General features: G+C 47.8%; 1 protein-coding gene across 19 annotated transcripts in view; it reads left to right on the plus strand.

The window, feature by feature from the left end:
* The window catches only part of KALRN (kalirin RhoGEF kinase), a 641,300-nt gene that overhangs the window by 203,693 nt on the left and 414,697 nt on the right, over positions 1-22,910 (plus strand). For all 19 annotated transcript variants that reach the window (XM_034659631.1, XM_034659642.1, XM_034659663.1 and 16 more), the window contains exons 4-5: positions 13,970-14,162; positions 14,564-15,076. In XM_034659631.1, the coding sequence (XP_034515522.1) occupies positions 13,970-14,162; positions 14,564-15,076 (706 nt within the window). The remainder of the gene's footprint in view (positions 1-13,969; positions 14,163-14,563; positions 15,077-22,910) is intronic.

Genomic DNA, 22,910 nt, shown 5'->3' on the forward strand with positions numbered 1-22,910 from the left:
GATGCCTGCAGATTGGTCTAGAGTTCATTCTGTGCATACACAAGATTGTTTAGCTCTTACCTGTGCACCAACGCAGGGAATGATCCAATAACCCTCTAGCTTTTTCACGCTGCCCCTGAACGCACAGGCTAATGACGGGGAACCCAGTTCTTGCCCTTGTGAAGTCTTGCAGTCTGTTTGAGGTTCCAGGATCCACTGGAGAAGACAAAATGGAATGTTTTCAAGGCAGTGGTTCCAACAGGCATACCAGGTGAATGGGCTTAACCAGAGAAAACTGATTGGACATAAAATCTGACCTGGATTTTTAAAGAAGTCGGTAGATTAGAATCCTGGAGCTGGAGGCAGGAGGGGCTGTAGAGATCAGCCAAGCCAACCCCTTCACTCTGAAACGGTAAAGTGCTGTCCAGAGAGTGCTAGGACATGCCCAAGGCTGCCCAGCTGGCCAGTGGTGTTGCTGGGACCTGTTGCTGCAACCCAGCGCTACCACCTGACATGGACAGAGCCTTAGGACAGCAGGTGGCCCCCAGAGCGGCATGTACTGGAAGTCAGGAACTCCCCATGGTCATAAACAGAGGATTATTCCACGCACACATGAGCTGGCTGCAGGTGGGAACAAAGACCCGTTGGAGACCTGCCTGTTTAGTTTCCAATTCCAAACATGTCCCCCTCCCTCAGGTTACCTCTGTCTGGCTCTCTGTGACTTTCCTTGCTGTTCTCAGGCTCCCCACTTGTGCCTAAGCCATCACAGGGTTTTTCTTCCACATACGTCATGGAGACCTCATCAGTGCCCTTGGCCAGGCCAACTCTGGCCGGGTGCCTGAGGGAAGGAGGGCTGGCTGCAGTATGAGGGCCTCCTGCCCCATGGGAAAGAGAGCTCCTGTGCTGGTAAAGCCCAGTGGGCATACAGGGGTGACTGCATGAGGGGTAGCTGAGGGTGTCTGTGTTGGTGGGTATGTTTGGGCATGTATCTGCCTATGCTATAGGCAAATAGTGCTGGACTTTCAAGAAAGTACCATTACCTGAGAAGGAGGATGGGGAGGGGGAGGAGTAAAGGTGTGCACAGGTGCGATTTGACCAAAGACTGTTTCCTACAGGAAACGGGTGGTTTATTAATGAGGATTCCACCTGCCCTGCCAGGAAACCAGAGCCCAGGTGAAGAGTGGGGGATCCCGTGCGAGGGTGGGGAGAGTCGGGGAGCAGCAGCAGGAGGAGAAGGAGTGGTGAGAGCCACAGGGATTGGGGTGAGCAAGGAGAATCACTGCTGTGCTTCCTGGCAGGCGGGAGATGCCCTCGTGGTGGTGGGCGGGCAGCCCTGGCCCCACCTTGCAGCCTCGCTTGGGCCCCCTCTCTTCTCTCTTCTCTTTCTCCCTGTTTCAGAAAAACTCCTTCTGTCTTTTGTTGGGGTGACTGAGGTGCTGTGGTTAGACAGGAAGGTGGACTTGATCTTCAGTTTACACCTCACAGATGTATGAGCAGTGATTACAATGAATTTTTTTCCAAGTTAAAAGACAACTATTTTGTACCCAGCCTGATGATAGGGGAAAGAAGGGGCCTTGGGGAAGGCCTGAGGAACACGGCCCTGGAGTGTGTCTGGGGGCAACAGGGACAGGGGATGGCTGTGTGGAAATGTTGTGGTTTCAGTTTCCAGTTTGTTCTTTCTTTCCCTCTGCCGCTTTGGTTTCTGTTTTGTTTCTGCCTCATGTTCTGAATGCCCCAGAAGGAAGGGATGAAGAGCTCTGTGGGGGCAGGGTGGGAAACGGGACGGAAGGCTGCTGGTGGGAAATCAGGAAATCGACATGTCCGTTTCCATCCCAGCCTCCCTGAACGTGCCCCTCCACCGCCCTCCCTCTCTGCCAGCCAGCCCCAGACTTGTAGCAGCAACTGTTCTGTCCTTCCCTAGGAGTTTCTAAGCTCTTCTTCGCCAAGCCAAGCGTAGCACCTTCCAAATGCCCCGCCCCCCAGCCAGTCTGATTTAGAAAGCGGAGACTCTTCCTTTGGTGAATAGAAGTTATGTTTCAGAGCCTGTGAGATGGTCATGTGACCTGGTGATTAGCAAGGACACCACAGTTTGCGCAGCTAACCCTGGCTGGCCCCTATTTTTTTAAGGTGGCATCTAGGACAGGTCAGTATGTAGATGCAGGGGTCCTGGTGTGTTTCTTAGGCCACTAGACCTATCATTTTATGGCCACACCTGGGGATGCTTGTAGTCATCTTGGAGCCTGAGTCTGTGCTCTTCAGTACTTTACTAAGCTCTGGAGGTGGGGGTCAGGTGGCAGAGAGGGAAAGATGGGAGAATCAGCCATATCCTTGCTCTGGACACATTTGCTCTCTGCATTGTTTGTTTGTTTAAACAGCATCATTTGAGTGGAATTAAGCAACAGCCTTTAAAAAGGTGGAAATGGAAACCTTCTTCACTTGGCCTCCATCATGAGGCTTCCCTGGGTCTCTCTGACTTGGGCAAGAGTTGGGTTTGCTTCTGGGAGAATTGAGCCTGGGGGACTGGCCAGGGGGGAGCTCCTAGACCTGGAAAGGGGCAGGCACATCTGCAGAATCTTTACTGTAGTAGTGGCTTAACTGTGGACGTGCATCTGAATTACCAGGGAACTTTTAGACACTACTGACTCCAACCCCACACCAATTAGTCAGTCTCCTCGCTTTCTAGAGGAGGAATTGGGGCTTAGATTTAAGACAAAGCCTCACCTTTGACCTTTGCCCCCCAGCCCTGGCATCAAAGGTCAGAGGTACAGATGCAAAAGATATGTTGTTAAATGGGCAGAAGAGACACAAATTCCGTGGAATAATCGTGACCTGGGGAAGTGGACAAAGAGTGTCTTCCAGTAAAAAAAATACAGACAAAACCCAAGAAACAAATAAAAAATAAGAAACAAAACAAAAACCTCTGAATGGATTGACATGGATTCTGAAGAGAACTTGACAGAAAGCCAGCTGGTGGTGGACAGTCACCTGTGAGCCAGCCAAGAGAGGTCCACGATCAGTGGTTGGTGGGGGGGGCGGCTGCCACCTCTTGAAGCTCCTCTCTCCCGCCTTTCAGCCACTCAGCCATCCAGGAGCCCTCCCCGCTGGGAAGGGCCAGTTTGAGAACTGTCTGTGCCAGCAAACACTCATTCACCACACAGCGTTCCCTAGAGCATGGCTCATTTCTCAGTAAGGCACTGTCTCCTCCAATGTTTTTTTTACTGCTTCTGATTATACCAATTAGAAACTTTAAAGCTGGTGCTAATGTGTCTTTAGCACTTTTCTTTAACACCTGCTGATTTCTGGTTGTTTAAGAAAGTGGATGTGGTGTGGTTTGGGGCAATCTGCATAGGGCTCTATTAGAAGAGCAGCAAGGAGTAGAAAACGGTTAACCCAGATCAGAATGATGGACAAAGAAGTGAAAGGAAATCTAGATCCTATAGCCAGAGACTCTCCAGGGCCTGAGAAGGGTGTGAGAACTCTGACACAGATGGGTCTGGGGGATCTTTTCCTCCTCAGAGCTCCAGAGACCTTTCTTTCTGCTCAGATCCAAAATGGAGAAAGCCCATGAAATGATTTTAGGGAGACACAGGTACAGCACAGTTCTAGGGAAAAGGGTGCAGTGGGTAACTCACTGGGGCTACTCTTTCTTCCTTCCTTGCTGGTTTCTTTCTGTTCATGGAGAACTGCCTCCAGGTATTAAAGACTGTCCGTGCAGTGTGGGTGAGACTTCTCCAGTCATCCTTCCGAATCATCCTGCAATGCTGTCGGCTTCTACCTGTGGGGACAGAGCTGTGTGTGGCACGGCCCATGTTCCTGTCACTACACAGGAAGTCCTTCACTTACCTTGTCCTTCCTTTTTGTCATCCACTGCTCAGTGACCAGTCTAGCTTCCCACCACAGTGTGCAATTTCTCACCTTCCCTGGACAACTTAGTGAGTAAGTCTAATTTGAAAATTACTTCTGCTTCACCATAGCCCAAGCACTGGGCCTTCCTGGACCCCAACACTAGGATTCTGACACCCTATATTGGTGACATCCTTTGCTCCGCAACTTGTACCACCTGAGCAGCTCCCAGCGGTACCCACCAAGCACAAACCCTTGTTGCCCCCTCGCCAGGTCTGTTGATGTGGTGCTCATTGTGGATCTCTGTTCCTCCACCTGCCATCAGGATGGTTCGATGTTAGATTTTTTCCAGGAGCTCTTTCAAGTGAGAAACTACTGGACATAGATAGATACAGGCTAAAGCTCAGGTGGCATCCCAGGAGCTGGGACACACGAGGTTAGGCCATCCCTCTGCTGCCAGAGCACATGGACAGCAGCATCAGGATGGCCCTCATTCCTGGGAAGGGGCTTTCGTACTCAACACAGGGTACCCTGGACCTCCAATCCCTGATTATCTGATATTGGGGAGAATTCTTCTTCTTCTCATTTCCAGAGTTCTCATGGCTTAATAGAAGACTGGAAGCAGGGAGATTGACAGCTGGATATGTAGTGCAGAGGGCCAAAACATCCACCCAAACTGTGTGACCCTGAGCAAATCACTTTCTCTCTTGGGAGCTTGCTGCCCTCAACTCTAAAAAGAGAGAGACAAAGACAACTTGATCTTGCAGTGACTTTGATGCATACTCCTGCGAATCCTTCACTTTAGAGTGGAGGGCAACAAGTGAAGGATTCGCAGGAGTAAGCATTAAAGTTGTTTCAAGCTCACGTCATCTTTGTCTCTCTGAGACAAGGTAGCGTGACAGATACAGCAATCAAACAGAGCAGATTCAGATACTGATTTTGATTCTTCCTGGTGACTTTAAGCAAGTCATTCAACTTCTTTGAGCCTCAGCTTCCTTAACTATAGGGTGGGGAAATAATAGCAGCTATTGTGAGGTTCAGGTGAGGAATAAATAAGATAATGCGTACATAATTTTTGGCACACAGAGATTGTCATGTGCTCAATAAAATTAGCTCTTATCATTAATATGTGTATGTCCTATTTTAATCAAAAACAGCTGCTCTGTTTCATTAGTTTGGCTCCCAATTTATATTTCTCTCCAGCTTGAGTTTTTGAGCTCCCCAAATTTAGAGCTCCAACCTAGATCTGGCTGCTGGTCTCCTGCTTCCTTACTGAACTTCCCTGCCTCTGTCTCCTCCCTGTAATGGAGGAGCAGCCAGCGCACAGGCTCTTCTCTACCTCTGGACCTTTGCACAGGCTGTTGCTGCTGCCTATATTATTCTTTCTACAGCATTTCCTTAACTTGCTCCTTCTCATAGTTTTGTTCTCTGCCTAAATGTCAGTTCCTCATAGTGACCTGTCCAGACCACCTGATAATTTCTTAAGACTTATCACAGTTTGCATTTATTCTCCTTATTTAGCTACTATCTGGTGTCCATCTCTCCCCATAGAATGTAACCTTCATGTTTCTGTCTTGTCCACATTTATATTGCTAGTGCCTAGCACTAGGCCAGCTGTAGAGTAAGGGCTCAGTAAGTATTTGTTGGATGAGTAAGTTAATGGACTAATAGATAATACAATATATTTACATAACACCATATTATTTATGAAGTACCTTCATAACTAAGCTCTCATTTTGAAGCCACATAAATGCCTGTGAGGGATAAAGAAATCGATTAGCCAGAGTTGGCTGCAGTTACCCCACATATGACAGCTGCCATGCAGAGTAAGGACAAGGTTATAGCAATGTGTGAGAAGAACCTTTATCCCAGTGAAAATGGAGTGGGGTGGAAGGAAACGTATGAGTAAGGGAAGACTTCTTGGAGAAGGAAGCATGTGAGTTGAGCTTTGAAATTGGCGTAGAAGTTATCTAGACAAAGATGGGGTTGGTGTGGACAAGCATGAAGGCATAGAGGTATGAGAGGCCAAAGTCTAATACAAGATTGAAGCTAATATGGCAGTTAAGAGAGGCATGGATAACAATGTTTTCTGTTTTAGCGAGAGGGAGATCCCTCAGACAGAAGAGATCAGGGAAAACCTGCGGGAGAAGGTGGCATTTGAATCTGACCCCTTAGCCAGATGACAATGCATGGTATCCAGGGTGGTTCACTGATGTGGCCCAGATGGAATGCCCAGGGCTGGTCTGGGCTTCACTTGGCCAGGGACAAGGAGTTGAGTGAGCAGTGATTGGCAGGTACTTCCTGAGGCCAAAGCTGTAACCCAGGGTGAAGCCTTGGCCTACAGGTGCTCCACCCTGCTGTTCAGGCCCCAGAGCAACCCTTAACTTGAGGCACCTGGATCTTAATCCCTGCCCCCCAAACTAAAGGCATTGAGTCTTCAAATGTGTGAAATAGGGCTGGGATGACACGAGTAGCTAAGATAGAGGAAGCAAATCCAAAGGCCAACAAGCAGACAGATCATGTGAGTGTGTGGATGAGCTGGGAGTGGTTTAAAGAATGGCGAGTTTAAGCCTTCTCCAAAGACACTTGAATGCATTACAAGCAACAGTAACAGTCGTGCCTAATAAAACCATTTTGGGGGACTGGGTTCAACAGTGTGCTGCTAAATTGTGATTTCTGTTTGCCATGGGGGAGGCACCAGGAGTGTAAAGGGTCAGTGGTAACACACCTGTTAATTGGTTCTTTATCACCCACCACTGAGCCCTCCATACCCGTACCAATCAGACCTGGGACAGTCCTTAACAGCGTTAACAGCCTAGTGGATCAAGAGACAACTCTGGGGGCATCAGATGTGGGCAGGGCAAGGGGGACCCAGAGGTAACCCAGGACTTGCCCAGATAGTTTAGATAAGCCTGCCAGGTCAGGTGTATGATAAGAAGCAGAAACTCCATAATGATTTAATGGCAATTTAGAAGAAGAGAAGGAAGCCTGGGACGGCAGATCTCTAGCAGGTGTCTGGTTGAGCACAGATTGCTATGTTGGGGAAGGCAGCCACCAGGCCTTTCAGGGAAAGTCTCTCTAGGCCAAGAGAGGAGGAGCTCAGTTTTTGCAAAAAGAACCAGAGAAGTACCCTACGAGGACAGAAGTCCTCCCAAGCCTGTGCTTCCAATAGATGACTCTATTGAGAGAACATGACGATATAGAGAGAGAAACCTGCTAGCATGTTTGACAGGCTCCTGTCGAGCGTAGCTGTTGGTGGGCCTTGCAGACATTGCCCTGACTGTTTGGCTGTGTGCTGCCTACTCTTTATTAATGCCTATCCTAATCTGATTTAGACAATGTGAGTTATCATTAAACTCCCACAAGTCACACCTAGGAGATCTACGTATTTTCTTTGGAGTACCTGGGGAGCCTACTGGGTGTCATCCCGGACTGATTTTCATCATAATATCTGCAAGGGGTTCCCGAAATCAGCATTTTTAAACTAGTGTCCTAGATGATAACGAAAGTCACTAAAGTTTGAGAAGCATTGGCATAAAGCAGTGCAAATGCTTTCTTGAGATAGCACAATGTGGCCGAGTGAGAACAGCTCCAGTGACGTGTAATGAACAAAAGAGTAAATGGTCTAGAACTGAGTACAAGAAACATCCAATCAATCATAAAGTATACATTTATGGCCTGGGCCTAAGGGCTCCTGAGAGTTCATGAAACAGTTTACTGTGCAGTTTGAAGGGGCTGTGATTTATCACAAAGGGTGAGAAGCTGGCTGAGGGGGGGTCCAGGTCTCAAGTCCTAGATGGGAAACAAGTGGGGCAGGAGGGAGTGAGCGGTGGATGTGCTCTCTTTCAGAGAGAGGGGTGTGGGAGATGAGCAGGGCCACTCACTCTCCTTTCCCCTCCTTACTGGATTTAAAGGCCTATTCTCCAAACTTCATCTTTCTATGCGTCCATCCCCCCCATATACAGTGCAGTAGTACTCGGCCCCTGAACATTTAATTTGGGCTAATAAATATCATTTAAAAGGTAAATAACCTCAAGGGAAAAGGAAGGCTACCTGTTATATTTCAGGGTAAGTTGTTTACTCAAACTGCTTTCCACGGAGCACACTGAGTTAGAGGAAAGAAGTCAGAGGGCATGGAGGCTTGTAGAGGAGGCAGGCTGGGGAGCCACGTGGGGCTGGGCAGCCAAAGAGCCGTGTGCAGACCTTGGTTGTTTCCAGAGTTGGGAAGACTGGGCCAGGGATGGGAGTGTACCAAAAGCAACCTCTGATGACTTAGTTTGACATTTCCTGTAATCATCTCAGAGACCAAGTAGGAGGACTACTTCCCTGCTCCACTCAGTCCCTGCACTAATATGCTGAAACTGCCCTGACCAGTGGGACCAAGGCCTCTGTTGCTAAATGCAACGGTTCTGATCTCAGTTAATGACCTACCTCTTTGCAGCATTTGGCACAGCGATTCCTCCTTGAAACCCCCTCTTCCCTGATTTCTTTGACCTCACTCCTTTCTTGGTTTTCCTGAGGCTCTCTACTTTCTTCTTGCATCTCTTAAACACTGATATTCCCATACGTCCTATCTTTGACTCCGGAAATTTCTTTTCACCTTACTCATTTTCATTGGGTGTTCGCTCACTTCTGTGCATTTCTACCACAGTTCATGACTATATTCATTCAGCAAATATTATTGAATGCCTACTCTGTCAGTCTCTGTATGATTCCTGAGTCAAAATTGGCAACCTGGATTTCTTTTAATTTTAAGACCACATATCAAATTGCCTTCAGAACTTCATGTATGTAGGACATTCATAGATGTATATTTTAGGCTGTGTTTTTTGAGATGGAGATTCAGGTGTAAATGATTTATTAAGGGCATTCTCTTCAGAAAACCTTTCTAAGGGAGTTGGAGAAGCAGAGGAGGGAAGAGGAAGGGCCCAGCAAGAATGTGGTCTCAGTTAAAGTCTAGCTAGAGACTGACTGGGAGAATGAGAAGCCTCTGGAGCTCGAGTCGCACTTCATAGTTACTCCACCTTGAAGGAGAGGGTCTGAGCTTTGGCGTCTTATAATAGAAAGGCACTGTCCTCCCCCCACCCCCAACCTGGTGTGGGGTTGTCACTGGCCAGGTGTCTCTTGGAGAAGTGTCACCCATCAGCCGAAGGAAAGTCTCCAGAGATGGGCTCAGGTGTGAGCTGTTGGCTGCAATGCTTTTAGAGCTGGAGGCTGGGTGCAGGGGTCAATAAGGGGCCCTGGTGGGACACCCACAGCATCTCTTCTGGCCGCTGAGACTTACAAAGTGCAGATAATGTGCCCAGCACCCTTGTAAGCGCTTCATGTGCATGAACAAACGTAACCCTGTAATGTAGTTATTCGTATTCATGTTTATTCATGTTTTACAGTAAAGGGGCTGAGACATAGAGGTTAAACGTAACTTGCCAGAGGTTCCTCAATAAGTGAGTGATGGAGCCAGGATTCAGACCAAGGAAGGTTGGTTCTAGATTCTGTGCCCTTAAGTGCTACCTCAGTGTGCTGAGTCTTCATATGCACCAGGCACCAGGCGTTGGGGACCCAGCAGTGAAATCCCTGATGTTACTTTCCAGTGAGGGACGATGGACTAGGAATGAATAAGTAAACTATATGATCCAGATGGTAATAAGCGCTAAGGAGAAAAGTAAGGGAAGGGCAGTAGGGAGTGCGAGGTGGCAGCCATAGCTTTGAATAGGATGGCCCAATGGGGACCTCAGGTAGAAGGCATTTTAGCAAAGACCCAAAGGAGGTGGCTTCTCTGCTTCCACTCTGACCACTTCCTCTGGCTGACCCCAATTTACTTTCGCTCTGCACAGCTGCAGGGAGATTCTTCCGAATCATCTGTTCGTTTTCCTTCCCTGAATGATACCCTTCAGTGGTTTCCCACTGCCCTTAGGATAAATCCAGCGCTTCTGCCATGGTTTTAGTTGCATCCTGATTAGAGGTCTGCCTTCGTTCCTGCCTCTGTTCGGAAGGCCTGCTTCTAACATTGTGATGCCCAGGGCAAGAGTACAAACGGAAACCCACATACCCTATGTGTAAATATTGAAAAGTAATATAGCAAGCTAACAAACTGTTAAATAAAGCATCTACCCTCTACTTTGACAAATACATCTTTTTTCCCTAATATTTTACTTATTTATTTGACAGAGAGAGAGGCAGCGAGAGAGGGAACACAAGAGGGGGAATGAGAGAGGGAGAAGGAGGCTTCCTGCTGAGTGGGGAGCCCGATGCGGGGCTCGATCCCAGCACACTGAGATCGTGACCTGAGCTGAAGGCAGCCATGTAACGACTGAGCCACCTAAGCGCCCCTGACAAATAAATCTTCATAACGGATTAGGAAGCAACTTCACATTTAGATTTGTTGGACCGATTTGAGTTCCATGCTAGAACTTGGCAATCCAGGGAGACTGGCCCCTAGCCCATGGTCGCCTCCCTTCTCTGCCCACTGCCCAGCTCTGTTCCCCTGCATGCGTCTGGACACCCTGGTTCATATATCCATGTTCTGACCACATCCCTGTGCTCATATTGATGGTGTTACTTGTCCTTGGGGGATTGGACCTGGAAGAGAGGTACACGTGGGCCCAGGAAGTAGGTTAAAGGTCTTTTGGGCAGAGAATTTTAGGGTTTTAGATAGTAGGAGCTTAGTCTAGAAAGTGGGTGGACTCTACGTGGCAAGTTGCTTTGTTTCCTGGTGAGGGGAGGGTGTGCAAGAGGAGGGTGGGAACCTAGAACAGGGCTCTCTAAAGCACTTAGAGCAGCACCCTCTCATCACTCTCTGCTTCTTACTCATGTGCCCAAATCAGAGTGAATTGCCAGAACTTTTCAATATGCCGTGCTCTCTTGCTTCTGTGATCTTGTGATTTTGCACAGACTGCAGAATGGTGGGCATACACTTGGAGTCCTTGTCCTAATTGTCCTCCTAACCTAACCTAATCCCCCAACATGGACTCTTAAGCCCCACCCCCAATCACAAAAACACATGAGGTGGCAATATGATAGGATATAATATGATAGAGTGACCTGAGAGTGGGCTTTAAAGTCCTGGTTTTGACTCTCTGTTTACCCACTTAGTAGTCATGTGACTTTAGGCAAATTCTGTGCCTCAATTATTTCTTGCATGGAGATAACCATACCAAGCTTATAAGTTATTGTAAGGATAAAATGAAATAGTGGATGTCAAGGGCCCGACCACAGTCCCTGGCATAGAATAAGCATTGGTAAAAGGTTCTTTTCCCTCCCCAACCATGCTCCTTCCTTGAAACCAAACATACAGAGCGCCTTGGGAGATCAGGCTGTTTTCATAGAAAGATGCCAATTAGATTAGCTCTCAGCACGCGGCCCCTGGGCATCTGTCCCCATCTCCTGAGCTAGGAAGAATTTCCTAGAGAATATTAGTGCCTGGTTCCTACTGTTGGTTGTCGGGGATTATTAGTTAATAGTGTGTATAGGCTGCTACTGGTCACCACGTTTAGATACTGGGGTAGTCACACTCCAGCTCTTGGTGGCAACACTGACTGTTTGTCATTAGGGACAGAGATTTCTCTTGTCAGCATAGTTACAGTGACACCAGTGGAGGCAGAGGATTAGGTAAACAAGGAAGCTGGTCATCTCTAAGGAAAGGCAAGACCACAGTTACCTTGCAGTGCCTGACATAGTGGGCATGCAACAAATGTGAGTCAAGCCAAGTAAAGTTAAGAACAATGAGAGAAGCCGGTAAAGTCCAATAGGAAAATGAATAAAACAACTGATCAGGTAAGTCACAGAGAAATACTTAGGGGCCAATAATCTATAGCTAGTAATCAAAGAAATGCACATATAAATGTAATGCAATATTTTTTCCTAGAAAATGGGCAGAGATTTAAAAAATTCAGTGGCCAGTGCCGATGAGGCTACAGTAAGGCTCTCACACATGGTTAGTGAACATGGAAGGTGATATGCCTTTCTGTAAAGAAATAAGGAAAATGGGGGAATGGGATAGGCTGGTGATGGGTAATAAGGAGGGCATGTATTGCATGGTGCACTGGGTGTTATACACAACTAATGAATCATCGAACTTTACATCGGAAACCGGGGATGTACTGTATGGTGACTAACATGATATAATAAAAAAACATTAAAATAAAAAAAAAGAAATAAGGAAAATGATTATGTTATGTTATAGATAGAAGATGGAGTATGTGTCATTAAATGTAATAGTTTTGAAGACATTTTAGGTATGAGAACAAATTCTATGTTGCAGTAAAAGGAGAACACTATGCAGTATGAAAATTACATGCACAAGACAGGAAGGAAACAGACCAGAGTATTATAGCTCCTTACCATTGGCATGTCTTATGTAGATCTTTGAATATTTTAACTTTTCTATAATTAGCAGGTGTTTCTCTTCTAATGGGGAAGAAATTTCATAAATTAAGAAAGAGTCACCTTGCTTTCAGATGATAGGGCAGAGAAAATTATTTATGGAAGACTCTGGACGTTTGTCCACTCAGTAAGAGTCAAAGAAGAGGCAACTCCTTTCCTCTGGAATGCAGGATTTGGGGAGGAACAAAAGACTCATGCTTCCACTCATGTTGAGTCTAGTCTTTTGTATCAACAAGAAATGGTAATCGGAAATATGGTAGAATAACTTAACCATTAGTATTAGGAATTTTGGGGCACCTGGATGGCTCAACAAGAAATGGAGAGAGTCTCCATGCCCAGGGAGTTTTCTGTCTAACTGGGAAGCCTAAGCAAGCTGCTGTATGCTTGAGACATTCACACGATCACAGGGGCTGTGGTCTCTTCACCAGGTTGTGACATTCTCATCATTGGTTGAGATTTGAGAATGAAGCCTGAAAAGGCGCTTTGTTTCCTTTTGCGGCCTAAATCCTCCAGTTGTGGCCTTACTTCCAGTAGCTCTAGGTGATTGATAGGTGGTGGGACACATCTGTGGGTCATGCAGCATGCACAGTGGTTTAAGCAAGTGCTATCTGGGAAATAGGAAATTAAAGAAAACACCCTAAAGTAATATTATACCAGTATTTATATAAAAATGTGAATTAACCAAAATGTATTTTAAGTCATAAAATAGGTACATAGGTTAAATAAACTAAGAAGGATGGAAGGAAAGACCCCTATCTACCAAAACGTAGAGTTTCTTCCAAACTGACATGTTATAAGTGTTTTGACCTGCATTTTTCTTCCTTCCATTTCTTTGGAGTTATAGTTAAAGTCCAAGTGCTTAAATAAATGTTGCTACTTAGTAAGTTGTATGGCAACATCTTGATTCATTTAGCCTGATTACTTTTTGGTTTTCAGGATAGTCACTGTCACTTCATCTGGCCTTGATTCCAAGAGTCGTTTCCCTTCTCTTAGCTTCCTGAAACACGACTTTTTACACCGGACTGGTGTAATGGAAGTACATGAGAAAACTGGACTACATCCATGTCCCAACCAGTCCCACCCTTGGCCATCTAAGAGCAATCAGCATGACACAGCAACCTGATTTTTTAAAAAGTTGATATATATTTGAACTACGAGTTACACATTTTAAATACAGTGGTGGCAAATGTATGTTCTCAATGCTTCCTGTACCATTTGCTAATCTATTGATAGAATCAGCCTAGAGCCCTTTATGGAAAAAGATTTTTTGGCCCAGTTTGGGTTCAGTGGTAAAGCATACCAGTGTCTGTCATTGATGTGGGCACAGGGAAGGACAGAGCTCATACCAAAGACTTTCCATCTCAGATTTAAGGGCAATAGGGTCCTTGTCTTTAGAGAGCTTGCATTCGAATAGGGAAAGCATGATTCATGCCAGGAGCAAGAAAAGGAGACAAAAAAGAAAAACACAATTATAAACGCTTTAACCGTAAACATCCAAACAAGTACAATTGAGTGTAGGGAAGGCTGAGTTACTCGCTAAGTGCGGGGAGAAGCCAGAATGCCCTGGGTCAGATGGGGTTAATCTGGAAAGGTTTTCTGAGGCAGCACATTTTGAGTTGGACTGGAAGGCAGCCAGGAGACTGGTGTGAAGTTGGAGGGGTGGTCCAGATTAAAAGGAGTGCAGGTTTCTGGATGCTTTTTGACTCTGTTCACCCAAGTCTCAGTCACCCAGAGTGACCGTGCCTGACCTCTGACCTCCCCACAGTGAGGACGTGTGCAAACGTGGCTTCACCGTCATCATCGACATGCGGGGCTCCAAGTGGGACCTCATCAAGCCCCTCCTCAAGACGCTGCAGGAAGCCTTTCCAGCCGAGATCCATGTGGCCCTCATCATCAAACCCGACAACTTCTGGCAGAAGCAGAAGACCAACTTTGGCAGCTCCAAATTCATCTTCGAGGTGAGCCAGACCTCTCTTATCACCCCCTTTCCTTTCCCCTTCGCTACCCACACATTTCTCACTTCTGCTTCTCCACCTACCCTATGATATGCAGCAAGGCAGGGGCTGATGTTTCAGGATTCCTTGGCTACTATGGCCTTGCCAGTCAGTTTTGGAAGGAATAAGAGGCTCAAGAGATTGTCCCGGACTTTGAGCCAGTCTGTTGAAACGCTGACCCTGGCTGATTTGTGGCTCTTGCCCCATGGGCTGCATGTTCTCCCACTCGCCCTTTCTGAGGGAGGCTGTGGTCATTAATGTGTGGATTTATCTCAGCCTTTCCCCTTGACTTTCTGTCTTCTGCCTACCACTGCCCTGCCCGCCCCACATCGCTGAGTGCCCCTCTCTGTGTCTGCCCCTCCCAGACAAGCATGGTGTCCGTGGAGGGCCTCACGAAGCTGGTGGACCCCTCCCAGCTGACCGAGGAGTTCGATGGCTCCCTGGACTACAACCACGAGGAGTGGATCGAGCTGCGGCTCTCCCTGGAGGAGTTCTTCAACAGTGCTGTGCACCTGCTGTCCCGCCTCGAGGACCTGCAGGAGATGCTGGCCCGGAAGGAGTTCCCTGTGGACGTGGAAGGCTCACGGCGGCTCATCGACGAGCACACACAGCTCAAGAAGAAGGTGCTGAAGGCCCCCGTGGAGGAGCTGGACCGGGAGGGGCAGCGGCTGCTGCAGTGTATCCGCTGCAGCGACGGGTTCTCGGGGCGCAACTGCATCCCGGGCAGCGCCGACTTCCAGAGCCTAGTGCCCAAGATCACCAGCCTCCTGGACAAGCTGCACTCCACCCGGCAGCACCTGCACCAGATGTGGCACGTGCGCAAGCTCAAGCTGGACCAGTGCTTCCAGCTGCGGCTTTTCGAGCAGGATGCCGAGAAGGTAGGAGGGGAGCCACCAAACCCCAGCGGGGCTTGGGGGTAGGGGGTGCGTAGCTTTCTAGGGAAACTTATGGAGGCTGCCAGTCCAACTTCCTGACGAATAGTAGTTTTGTGTAAAGCTTTAAAAAATGTGCCTACTGGGGGCATCTGGGTGGCTCAGTGGGTTGAGCAGCTGACTCTCGATTTCAGCTCAGGTCGTGATCACAGGGTTGTGGGATCGAGCCCCCTGTGGGGCTCCATGCTGAATGTGGAGCCTGCTTGAGATTCTCCCTCTGCCCCCCCCCCAACTCGTGCATGTTCTCTCTTTCTCAAAAATGTGCCTACTGGTTTTGGCTGATTTATTTCAGTCATATATTCAGTCATTGATCACTGACTTTTTAAAGCTCCCCTTATATAGTGTTTATTATGTGCCAGGTACTGTCGTAAGCACCACATGTAAATTAACGCATTTTAATCACCTCAAGAGGCTTATGAGGTAGGTGGACTATCATCATCCCATTCTACAGATGAAGAAACTGGGAAGGTGAGTAATGGCCGGCCTGAGCGGTGCGAGGTGGCTGCAGAGTCCGCACTCCTGCCCTTCTGCGCGCTGCCCGTCAGGACACGCAGTGAGCGGCTCAGGCCGGCGAAGCAACAAAAATAATCATACTGTTGGGACTTCGTGATTATTGTCGGGCAGTGTCCTTTACCATTGACAAAGCACTTTCACAGGCGGCGTCTTATTGAATCTGTGCGGCCCTTTGATCCTTTGAGGTGGGTGGTGGTGTCTCTGCTGACATGCAAGGAAACGGGTGTTCTTTGATCTTGGGGCTATAATGGCAGACTTGACATATGAATCCTGCTTTCTTCCCTTTGAAGTTCAGGCCTCTTCCTTCCATACCACCTCTTTGTGGAGGTTTTTCCTCAGCTGCTGAGTACTTTCTCAAGCAAGACCCCATTTTTCCAGCAGTGAATTTTCAAAGCTTTCCCCTTATCAGGGGATATATGAGAAAGTGAAAAAGAAACATAGATTGTGCCTCTTATAGATTGTGCCTCTTTGCCAAAGACACAAAAGTATCTTCTCTAGATTCTCTCCAAGCCAAAAAAGAGAGTTTACTTCATACATAATATATGCTTTAAGAAGAGTGAAATGGGTTTTCTTCCTATCAGTTTTCCGGGGAGAACGTATATTTAAATGCATAATACTACTCTTCGCGATATCATGACATCTCAGTCACCTGTGAGTTTTACCGACAGCGTCTGACATATGGTTTTGTGTCTTTTAAGAGCCTGTATTGAAAATGTCTCTAGGTATTTCTAAGTAATGAAATCAGGCTGCAAAACTATATATAATTATGATCCCAATTTATGTGAGAGTGCCAACATAGGTGTAAGTGGGGAAAAACTCACCACAGTGCTTAGTTTTGATTTCAAAGGGCCAAGCTTATGATTGATTTTAATTTCTTTCTATATTTTCTGTGCTTTCTAATCTTTTATAGTTCATAATCAGATGAAAATCAATATATGTGATTTTTAAAGACTGCGTAGCCGCTTTCCACAAAAGAACTCTTGAACATCATTTAAGCCAGTTTTTGGAAGGGACATGTAGAGGGGTTTCTTGCACAAACTTAGGAGTTGTGAGGTCTCCCCCAGCCTTCCTGAGGCCTCCTTGCCCAGTGACCCAGCAGCCAAGGTCCAACCCTGGCCTGCCCCACCCTGGGAGGGACCCCTGGGACTGTAGAATCCCTGTCACTGCTCACCAAACAGTGAGAGACACCAGGTCAGAAGCAGCTGCTCTGTGAAGCCAGAGGCAGGTACTTTGGCTCCTGTGGGCAATATTGGAAAGGTCTGGACGTCTTTTTACTTGTGGTCTCTTCTGCTGTGGGGCAGAGAATCTGCTTTGCAGTCTGGCTTGGGTGCCTGTTTCCGTAAGCCAGGGTCAGAAGGGGAGGCAGGGGCTCAGGTCTGCCTAGAAGTGTTTTGTTGGAGGCATTTCACCACATCCCTGAAGCTCAAGGTTATGGGAAGCCTTCATAAGGCACAGATAGTACCTGTCTCGAAAACAAAACAAAATAAAACACCTGAGCCTCAGAAATCCCCAGGTAGGGAAGACTGACCTTCTAGAGTTAGCCAAGCACTGGTCAACCAAGCAGTAATTTCTGCCGTGCATATATCTTCTCAATTCATGCTCACAAGATTCTAATGGCGTATTATTGTCCCTATTTCACAGTCAGGGAAAGCTCAGAATGGATGCTGACAGGCACTGGAAGCTCAGAGAGATGAAGTGGCTTGCCCAAGATTGCACTGGGGGTTAGACAGAGCCAGTGTTGGGTCTGTCTCCAAAGCCCACCCAAACTCTGACCCAGTAGCCCTGCTAGCCATCTGCTCCCAGGAGCTGCCTCATGCTACCACTGAGCACTGCCTGTTAGCCCTGAGCCTCCAGGCCCACGCCCTGATGACTCTGGGGACAATCTCACATCCCACCTTCTAATGCTCACTGGACAGCAGGGCTCTTAACCTTTCTGTGCTATGCACCCTTCCCAGAATAACATTTGTAAATGTACAAAATAATAAATAGGCTTGGAAAATAATTATTGAAGTACAGTTATTCCATTTTTAGGAATAACAACTTTTATGCTTGTTTAGGACCACGTTAAATAGCAAGCTCTATTTGAAGTGTTATAACTACCATAATTTTGAAGTAGTGATGAGCACGAATGATACTTCAGGGTAACACGTGTGTGTTTCTGTTGATGTCAGAGGCGTGAGTATTGCTAACATTAATGTAGTTTGCTGCCTACATTCATAATTGAAAGGAATGCTTTATTTCGGTTAGACGTTAGTGAAAATCAAGGCCTGTTTTTTCCCTATCCAAGTATATAATCCCTCAGTTCTATGCAGGGCTCTAAGTTTAGCATCCATGTCCCATGGTGTGTTAATACCATAAAAAGAAGTGTGTGTGTGTGTGTGTGTGTGTGTGTGTGTGTGTGGCATGTGTGTGGTATGTTTGGTGTGTATAGAAAGGGAGGGAAGAATATAAAAAATAAAAGAGGGAAACACCTGAGGGCTTCAGAGGGGAGGGGGGTGGGGGATTGGGATAGACCGGTGATGGGTATTAAGGAGGGCACGTATTGCATGGTGCACCGGGTGTTATATGCAACTAATGAATCATGGAACATTACATCAAAAACTAAGGATGTACTGTATGGTGACTAACGTAACATAATAAAAAATTATTATTAAAAAAAAATGAAACAGGGGCAGTGAAGGGATGTTGGGGAGAGGGCAGCCCAGGAATATTTTGATACTGAGTCAGTGATGAAAATGTGGCTCAAGCTTGACCCAGCTGCCACAGAAAATGTGCTGGGTGTGGGGCAGGAGAGAAAAACAGTCCTTTTAAGTTGCTTCAAGATTAATTTAAAATATCTGTGCAGAACCGAGTGCCTCAGCCCTTGACTTATTTGGCGTTTTTGAAAGGGGGTGCGGAGGGTGGCGGTTTGGGGTAAGGCTTGTGTGGATCCACAACTACAAGAGCGTGAGGAAATACTTACTGCATGAGCCACGTCTTAGCCTCCGTTCTGGTGGGAGGCTTGTGGGAGGCATGCAATTCCAGGTCTGGGAAACTCTCAGCAAATTGAGAAGACTGGTGATTGCCCAGCTACTGTTTTTGTGAAGGGGTGCGCTGTGCCTGTGGGGTGGCAGCTTGTTTCCCGGGGCTTGAATCATAGGTGTTGCTGTCCATTTACCAGCTGGCCTTGGGGAGTGAAGCCATCTCTCCCCACCTTCCCCTCACCTCTGAAGTGGGGGGTGGGATGGGGGAGAGCCATTTTCTCTGCCAAGTAAACATTTCGGGAGTACAGACACTTCCACAGATCATTCATAAGGCAGGCCACCCATTCATTTAATAAACTTCTGTTGAACAGCTGTCATGAGCCCAAAACAAGGCACTTGGATAAAGATGAGTAGGCTGGAATTTGTGTCCTGGAACATCGGCTGTCTCAAACCCCTAGTTATTATTACTTATGTCTGCCGTGTGCTCCCCATGCCCCAGGCACAGCCTCCATGATTGGGGCGTTTTTAGAGAAGAGGCAATGTTGCAGTTCAGGAATGATAGGAAAGCCTTAATGAGCAACCTGTGGAGGACTGGGCAACTCAGAGGTGATTCAAGTAGTTCACAGTGCATCACATTGGATATGTTGTGCCTTGGTCCCGTGCTCTCCAGTCTGGAGCTCATGGGCCTGTCCTCCACTGTGCTCACAGACCACAGGCGGGTCGCTCCTCATGAGCAAGAAGCAGAGTATGGCTCTCTTTGCAGCCCTGTGTCACGGCTGATCGCCCCCACAGCTGCACGGACCCTGTGCCCTGGACGTTTCTGCCCTGCAGTTGCATCCCGCTACCAGAGAGAAGGGAGGCCTCTTCTCTAGTACAGGGCAGTTTGTGGTATTAAGGTCATTAAGTAGATTTGCTCCTCGTCCTCTTGCTGCTCAGTGGAGGATCCTTCCTAGCTGCCCCCCCCACCTTTCCTGGGTGCCTAGGACCCATCTTAGAATGGCAGAGCTGGAAAAGACCTTGAGATCAGAGAGTCTACCTCCCACACACTGTGAAGAACCCAGCCTTGTCATCCTGGTGACAGCCAGAGTGACCTCACGATGCCCACCAATGTGCCAACGCCAATGACGTGTATCAGAAAATACTGAAGCTGCCACACCATCCACCTTGCAGTCTGCGGAAGGCCCACGGTCTCTCAGTCTTTGCAGGAAAGAAGGGCCTCGAGGGGCTCCAGCGTATAACTGACTTAACTGATACAGAAACCTTCACCTTCTGAGTAAATCCTGATGTCTACTGGGAGGCCCATGCTCTAGTCTTGCCCAAAGCCATTCCAGAAAGAAGCATATTCCTACTTCCTTGTGAGAGAATTCCCTTAAGAGTGGACAAGACCACCCTGTAGGGCTTCCAGCGTTGGAACCGTGCTCATTATTGGTTTACGCAGCACAGGGCGGTTTCCTGTGTAAAGCTGTGCTTGGAACGTGCTCCAGCCCAGACCTTCCGCACCACTGTTGGGAGGGTGTTTAGGTGCCCACCTCCCCTGCGACCAAGGCATGTGCTCACAGGAGACTGCCGCAGTTGCTTCGAGGCAACTGGCCGTACCATGCTGCCTGTGGGAAAGCTGCCTTTGGAGAATTGAATTCTAAATGCCTTCCTGCATATTCATTCTTGCATGCTGACATTCTCTTCATGCCTAATGGTGCCATGTCTGGGCTGAAACAGAGCTGAGTGGGGATTCAGATTTGTTCTGAAGTTCCACTCTGCCAGTTGGGAGACCTCAGGCACATCTTTAATCTTTGACCTCCAATTATGTTCCCCAAAAAATGAAGATGGAGAATTTGGGCTAGCTCAGTGTCTTACGACTTTTCTTCTACTCCTACACCATGGTGTCCTCATGAACAATTCTTTCTCTTTGTGAAAATGTCTTTCAACAGGAGGGGTGGTGTGGCAGGGCACATGTGTGGTCATGGAAGCGGCCGGGGTGGCAGTGGGGTAGAGATCAGGCTTGTCAGGGGACATATCAGAATCTCCAGATTGAGGGGCACCTGGGGGCTCAGTCAGTTAAGCCTCTGCCTTCAGCTCAGGTCATAATCTCAGGGTCCTGGGATCCTGGGATCCAGCCTTGCGTCGGGCTCCCTGCTCAGTGGGGAGTCGGCTTCTGCCTCTGCCCCTTCCCTGCCCCTACTCATGCTCTCTCTCAATCTCTCTCTCAAATGAATAAATAAAATCTTAAAAAAAAAGAATCTCCAGATTAATAAAGTTTGATAAAGATCCACCCACCCCATCCAAACATGCCTGCCATTCCTCCTTCTTGCAGGCTTGCCCTACTAATGACATCTAACCCTCTTTATAGATCAGGAATTCTGTAATAATTTTTGCCCTTTTGCTATTCATTTTCCGCAAAAATCCACAGCAGGGTCTTCTGTCTTCAAGGTTGTCACCTTGTTTAGTGATGGAATATAAGTTTTTCTCAGCAAATAGAACCATCATCTGTTGGGTTCTGGTCTTGCTTTAAGAAAAAAAAAAAGGCTGAGCTGCTGCCTAGCTACCTGGGCTTGTTATGAGAATCGAATGGGGTGGTGTGTGGAGGTGCCGGCCCTGGGCTTCGCTTTCCCCCGCCTGTGCTGGTGCAGTCATGCCTTCCTTTTCAGTCACTGAGGCCTGCCAAGACCACACAGAGCGTCATCAATGCTCTCTTCCAAATGGACTTGCTCCAGATAATTTTCCATGATCCCTCAATGAAACGAAATCAAGAATTGAGTTTTGAGAGAAGTCGGCAGTTAGGATGTACGTTCACAGGAGCCCCCAAAGATCCCTAGGTTGTGTGATGCCCTTGGCTGACGCACAGAGAAGAGCACCTAGGTCAAATGGGGGTCATATCTGATGGGTCCAGTTTGGGGGAGCTGCCACGGGAAAGGTCTCTGGGAAGACAGGGAGGAAAGTGATTCCCCCACGGGGATGGGATTGCACCCTCCCCATATACCTTCTGTATCTGAGACACTTGTCACCTTCTGCTTTGCGTTATAGCTGAGAGTGTATTTGTCTTGTTCTCCTGCAAACTTGGGGCCAGAAACACTCCCAAAAGTCCATCCAAGAAACACTTCTATACGTTTTCATTTTCTTGGAGGTCTGTGCAAACAAAATAATGTGACTTTCATGTTACCATGAGAAAACATTTGTGGGGTGCACTGGGTGAAAGGCATCGTGGCAGGCAGCGGGGCTCTGTGCTAAGGGTTACGTGCTTATTGTGTTTCACTGTTTGTCTGTCCTGTTAACCACATTAGCAATTCAGGACATCCCCAGGATGCCCTGTCCCTGGGCAAAGTATCCACTGCTATTTCCTGCCCTCTCCCTTCAAGGTATAAACAGTTTTGATCATACCTCAGGGCCCAAAGCAAGACCCAGAGTCTCATGCCACCTGGAATGATGAGAACCAGTAGGGCCACTTGTGGAGAAGTCCCTCTGCCTTTCCTGCCTGCCAGACTTTGGCCCCCTGCTGCTTCTCTTCGCCACACTTCCAACCCCCACACCCCTCAAGCCAGCAGTGAGCGTGACTCCACACTCATTTGTCAAACTGAAGTGCCATTGTAGCAATTATAATACATAATATTTTTTTTAATGTCGGTTTTTAAAGTGTTCTCACACCCCTGACCTTAGAGGTTTTGTGGTCCAGCCCTTCCTTTTATACAGAAAACTTTGTCCCAGAGTAGAGACCCACCCAGAGTCATCCCGTTGGTGGTACATCGTTTGGTCTCCCATCTACTTGTGTGGTAGGCCAGGCAGGTGTGAGTATGGGCATCATTTCATAGATGGGAGAGCTAAGACTCCGTGAGGTTGGGAAGTGTGCCTGGGAGAGAGTTCAGGGAGGCAGCGTTGGAGGTTGCGCCCTCCGCCCTGAGGCTAGGGCTCCACCCCCTCTTCCAACACACACACACACACACACACACACACACACTGACCTTGCCCTGCAGCAGAAAGGGCACACAGGCCAGCCAGCAACCTAGGAGATGGCCAGAGGGCCTGGGAAGGAATGGAGGGTGGGGGTGACCGCTGCTGTGCTAAAAGGGCAAGCCCTGGACAGGCCTCCAGGGTGCATGCTGACAAGTCTCTGTGGTTCAGTCCCCTGAGCTCTTCTTGTTAGGAGGGTGGCGTCAAAGAGCTGCAACCTTGGGGCAGCTAGAGGGTAAGATCTTTACTGGGCGGTTTGTAATTTCCTGCTTTTTTTAGAGAAAGGCTTTGGTGCCCTCTTGCTCTGCCCTGCATCCTCCTCCTGGGGCCTACACCACCGCCCCCTGCCCACCTCCCCCTCC

This window comes from Ailuropoda melanoleuca, chromosome 1 (genome assembly GCF_002007445.2).
Source record: "Ailuropoda melanoleuca isolate Jingjing chromosome 1, ASM200744v2, whole genome shotgun sequence".
In the NCBI taxonomy this organism is placed as follows: domain Eukaryota; kingdom Metazoa; phylum Chordata; class Mammalia; order Carnivora; family Ursidae; genus Ailuropoda; species Ailuropoda melanoleuca.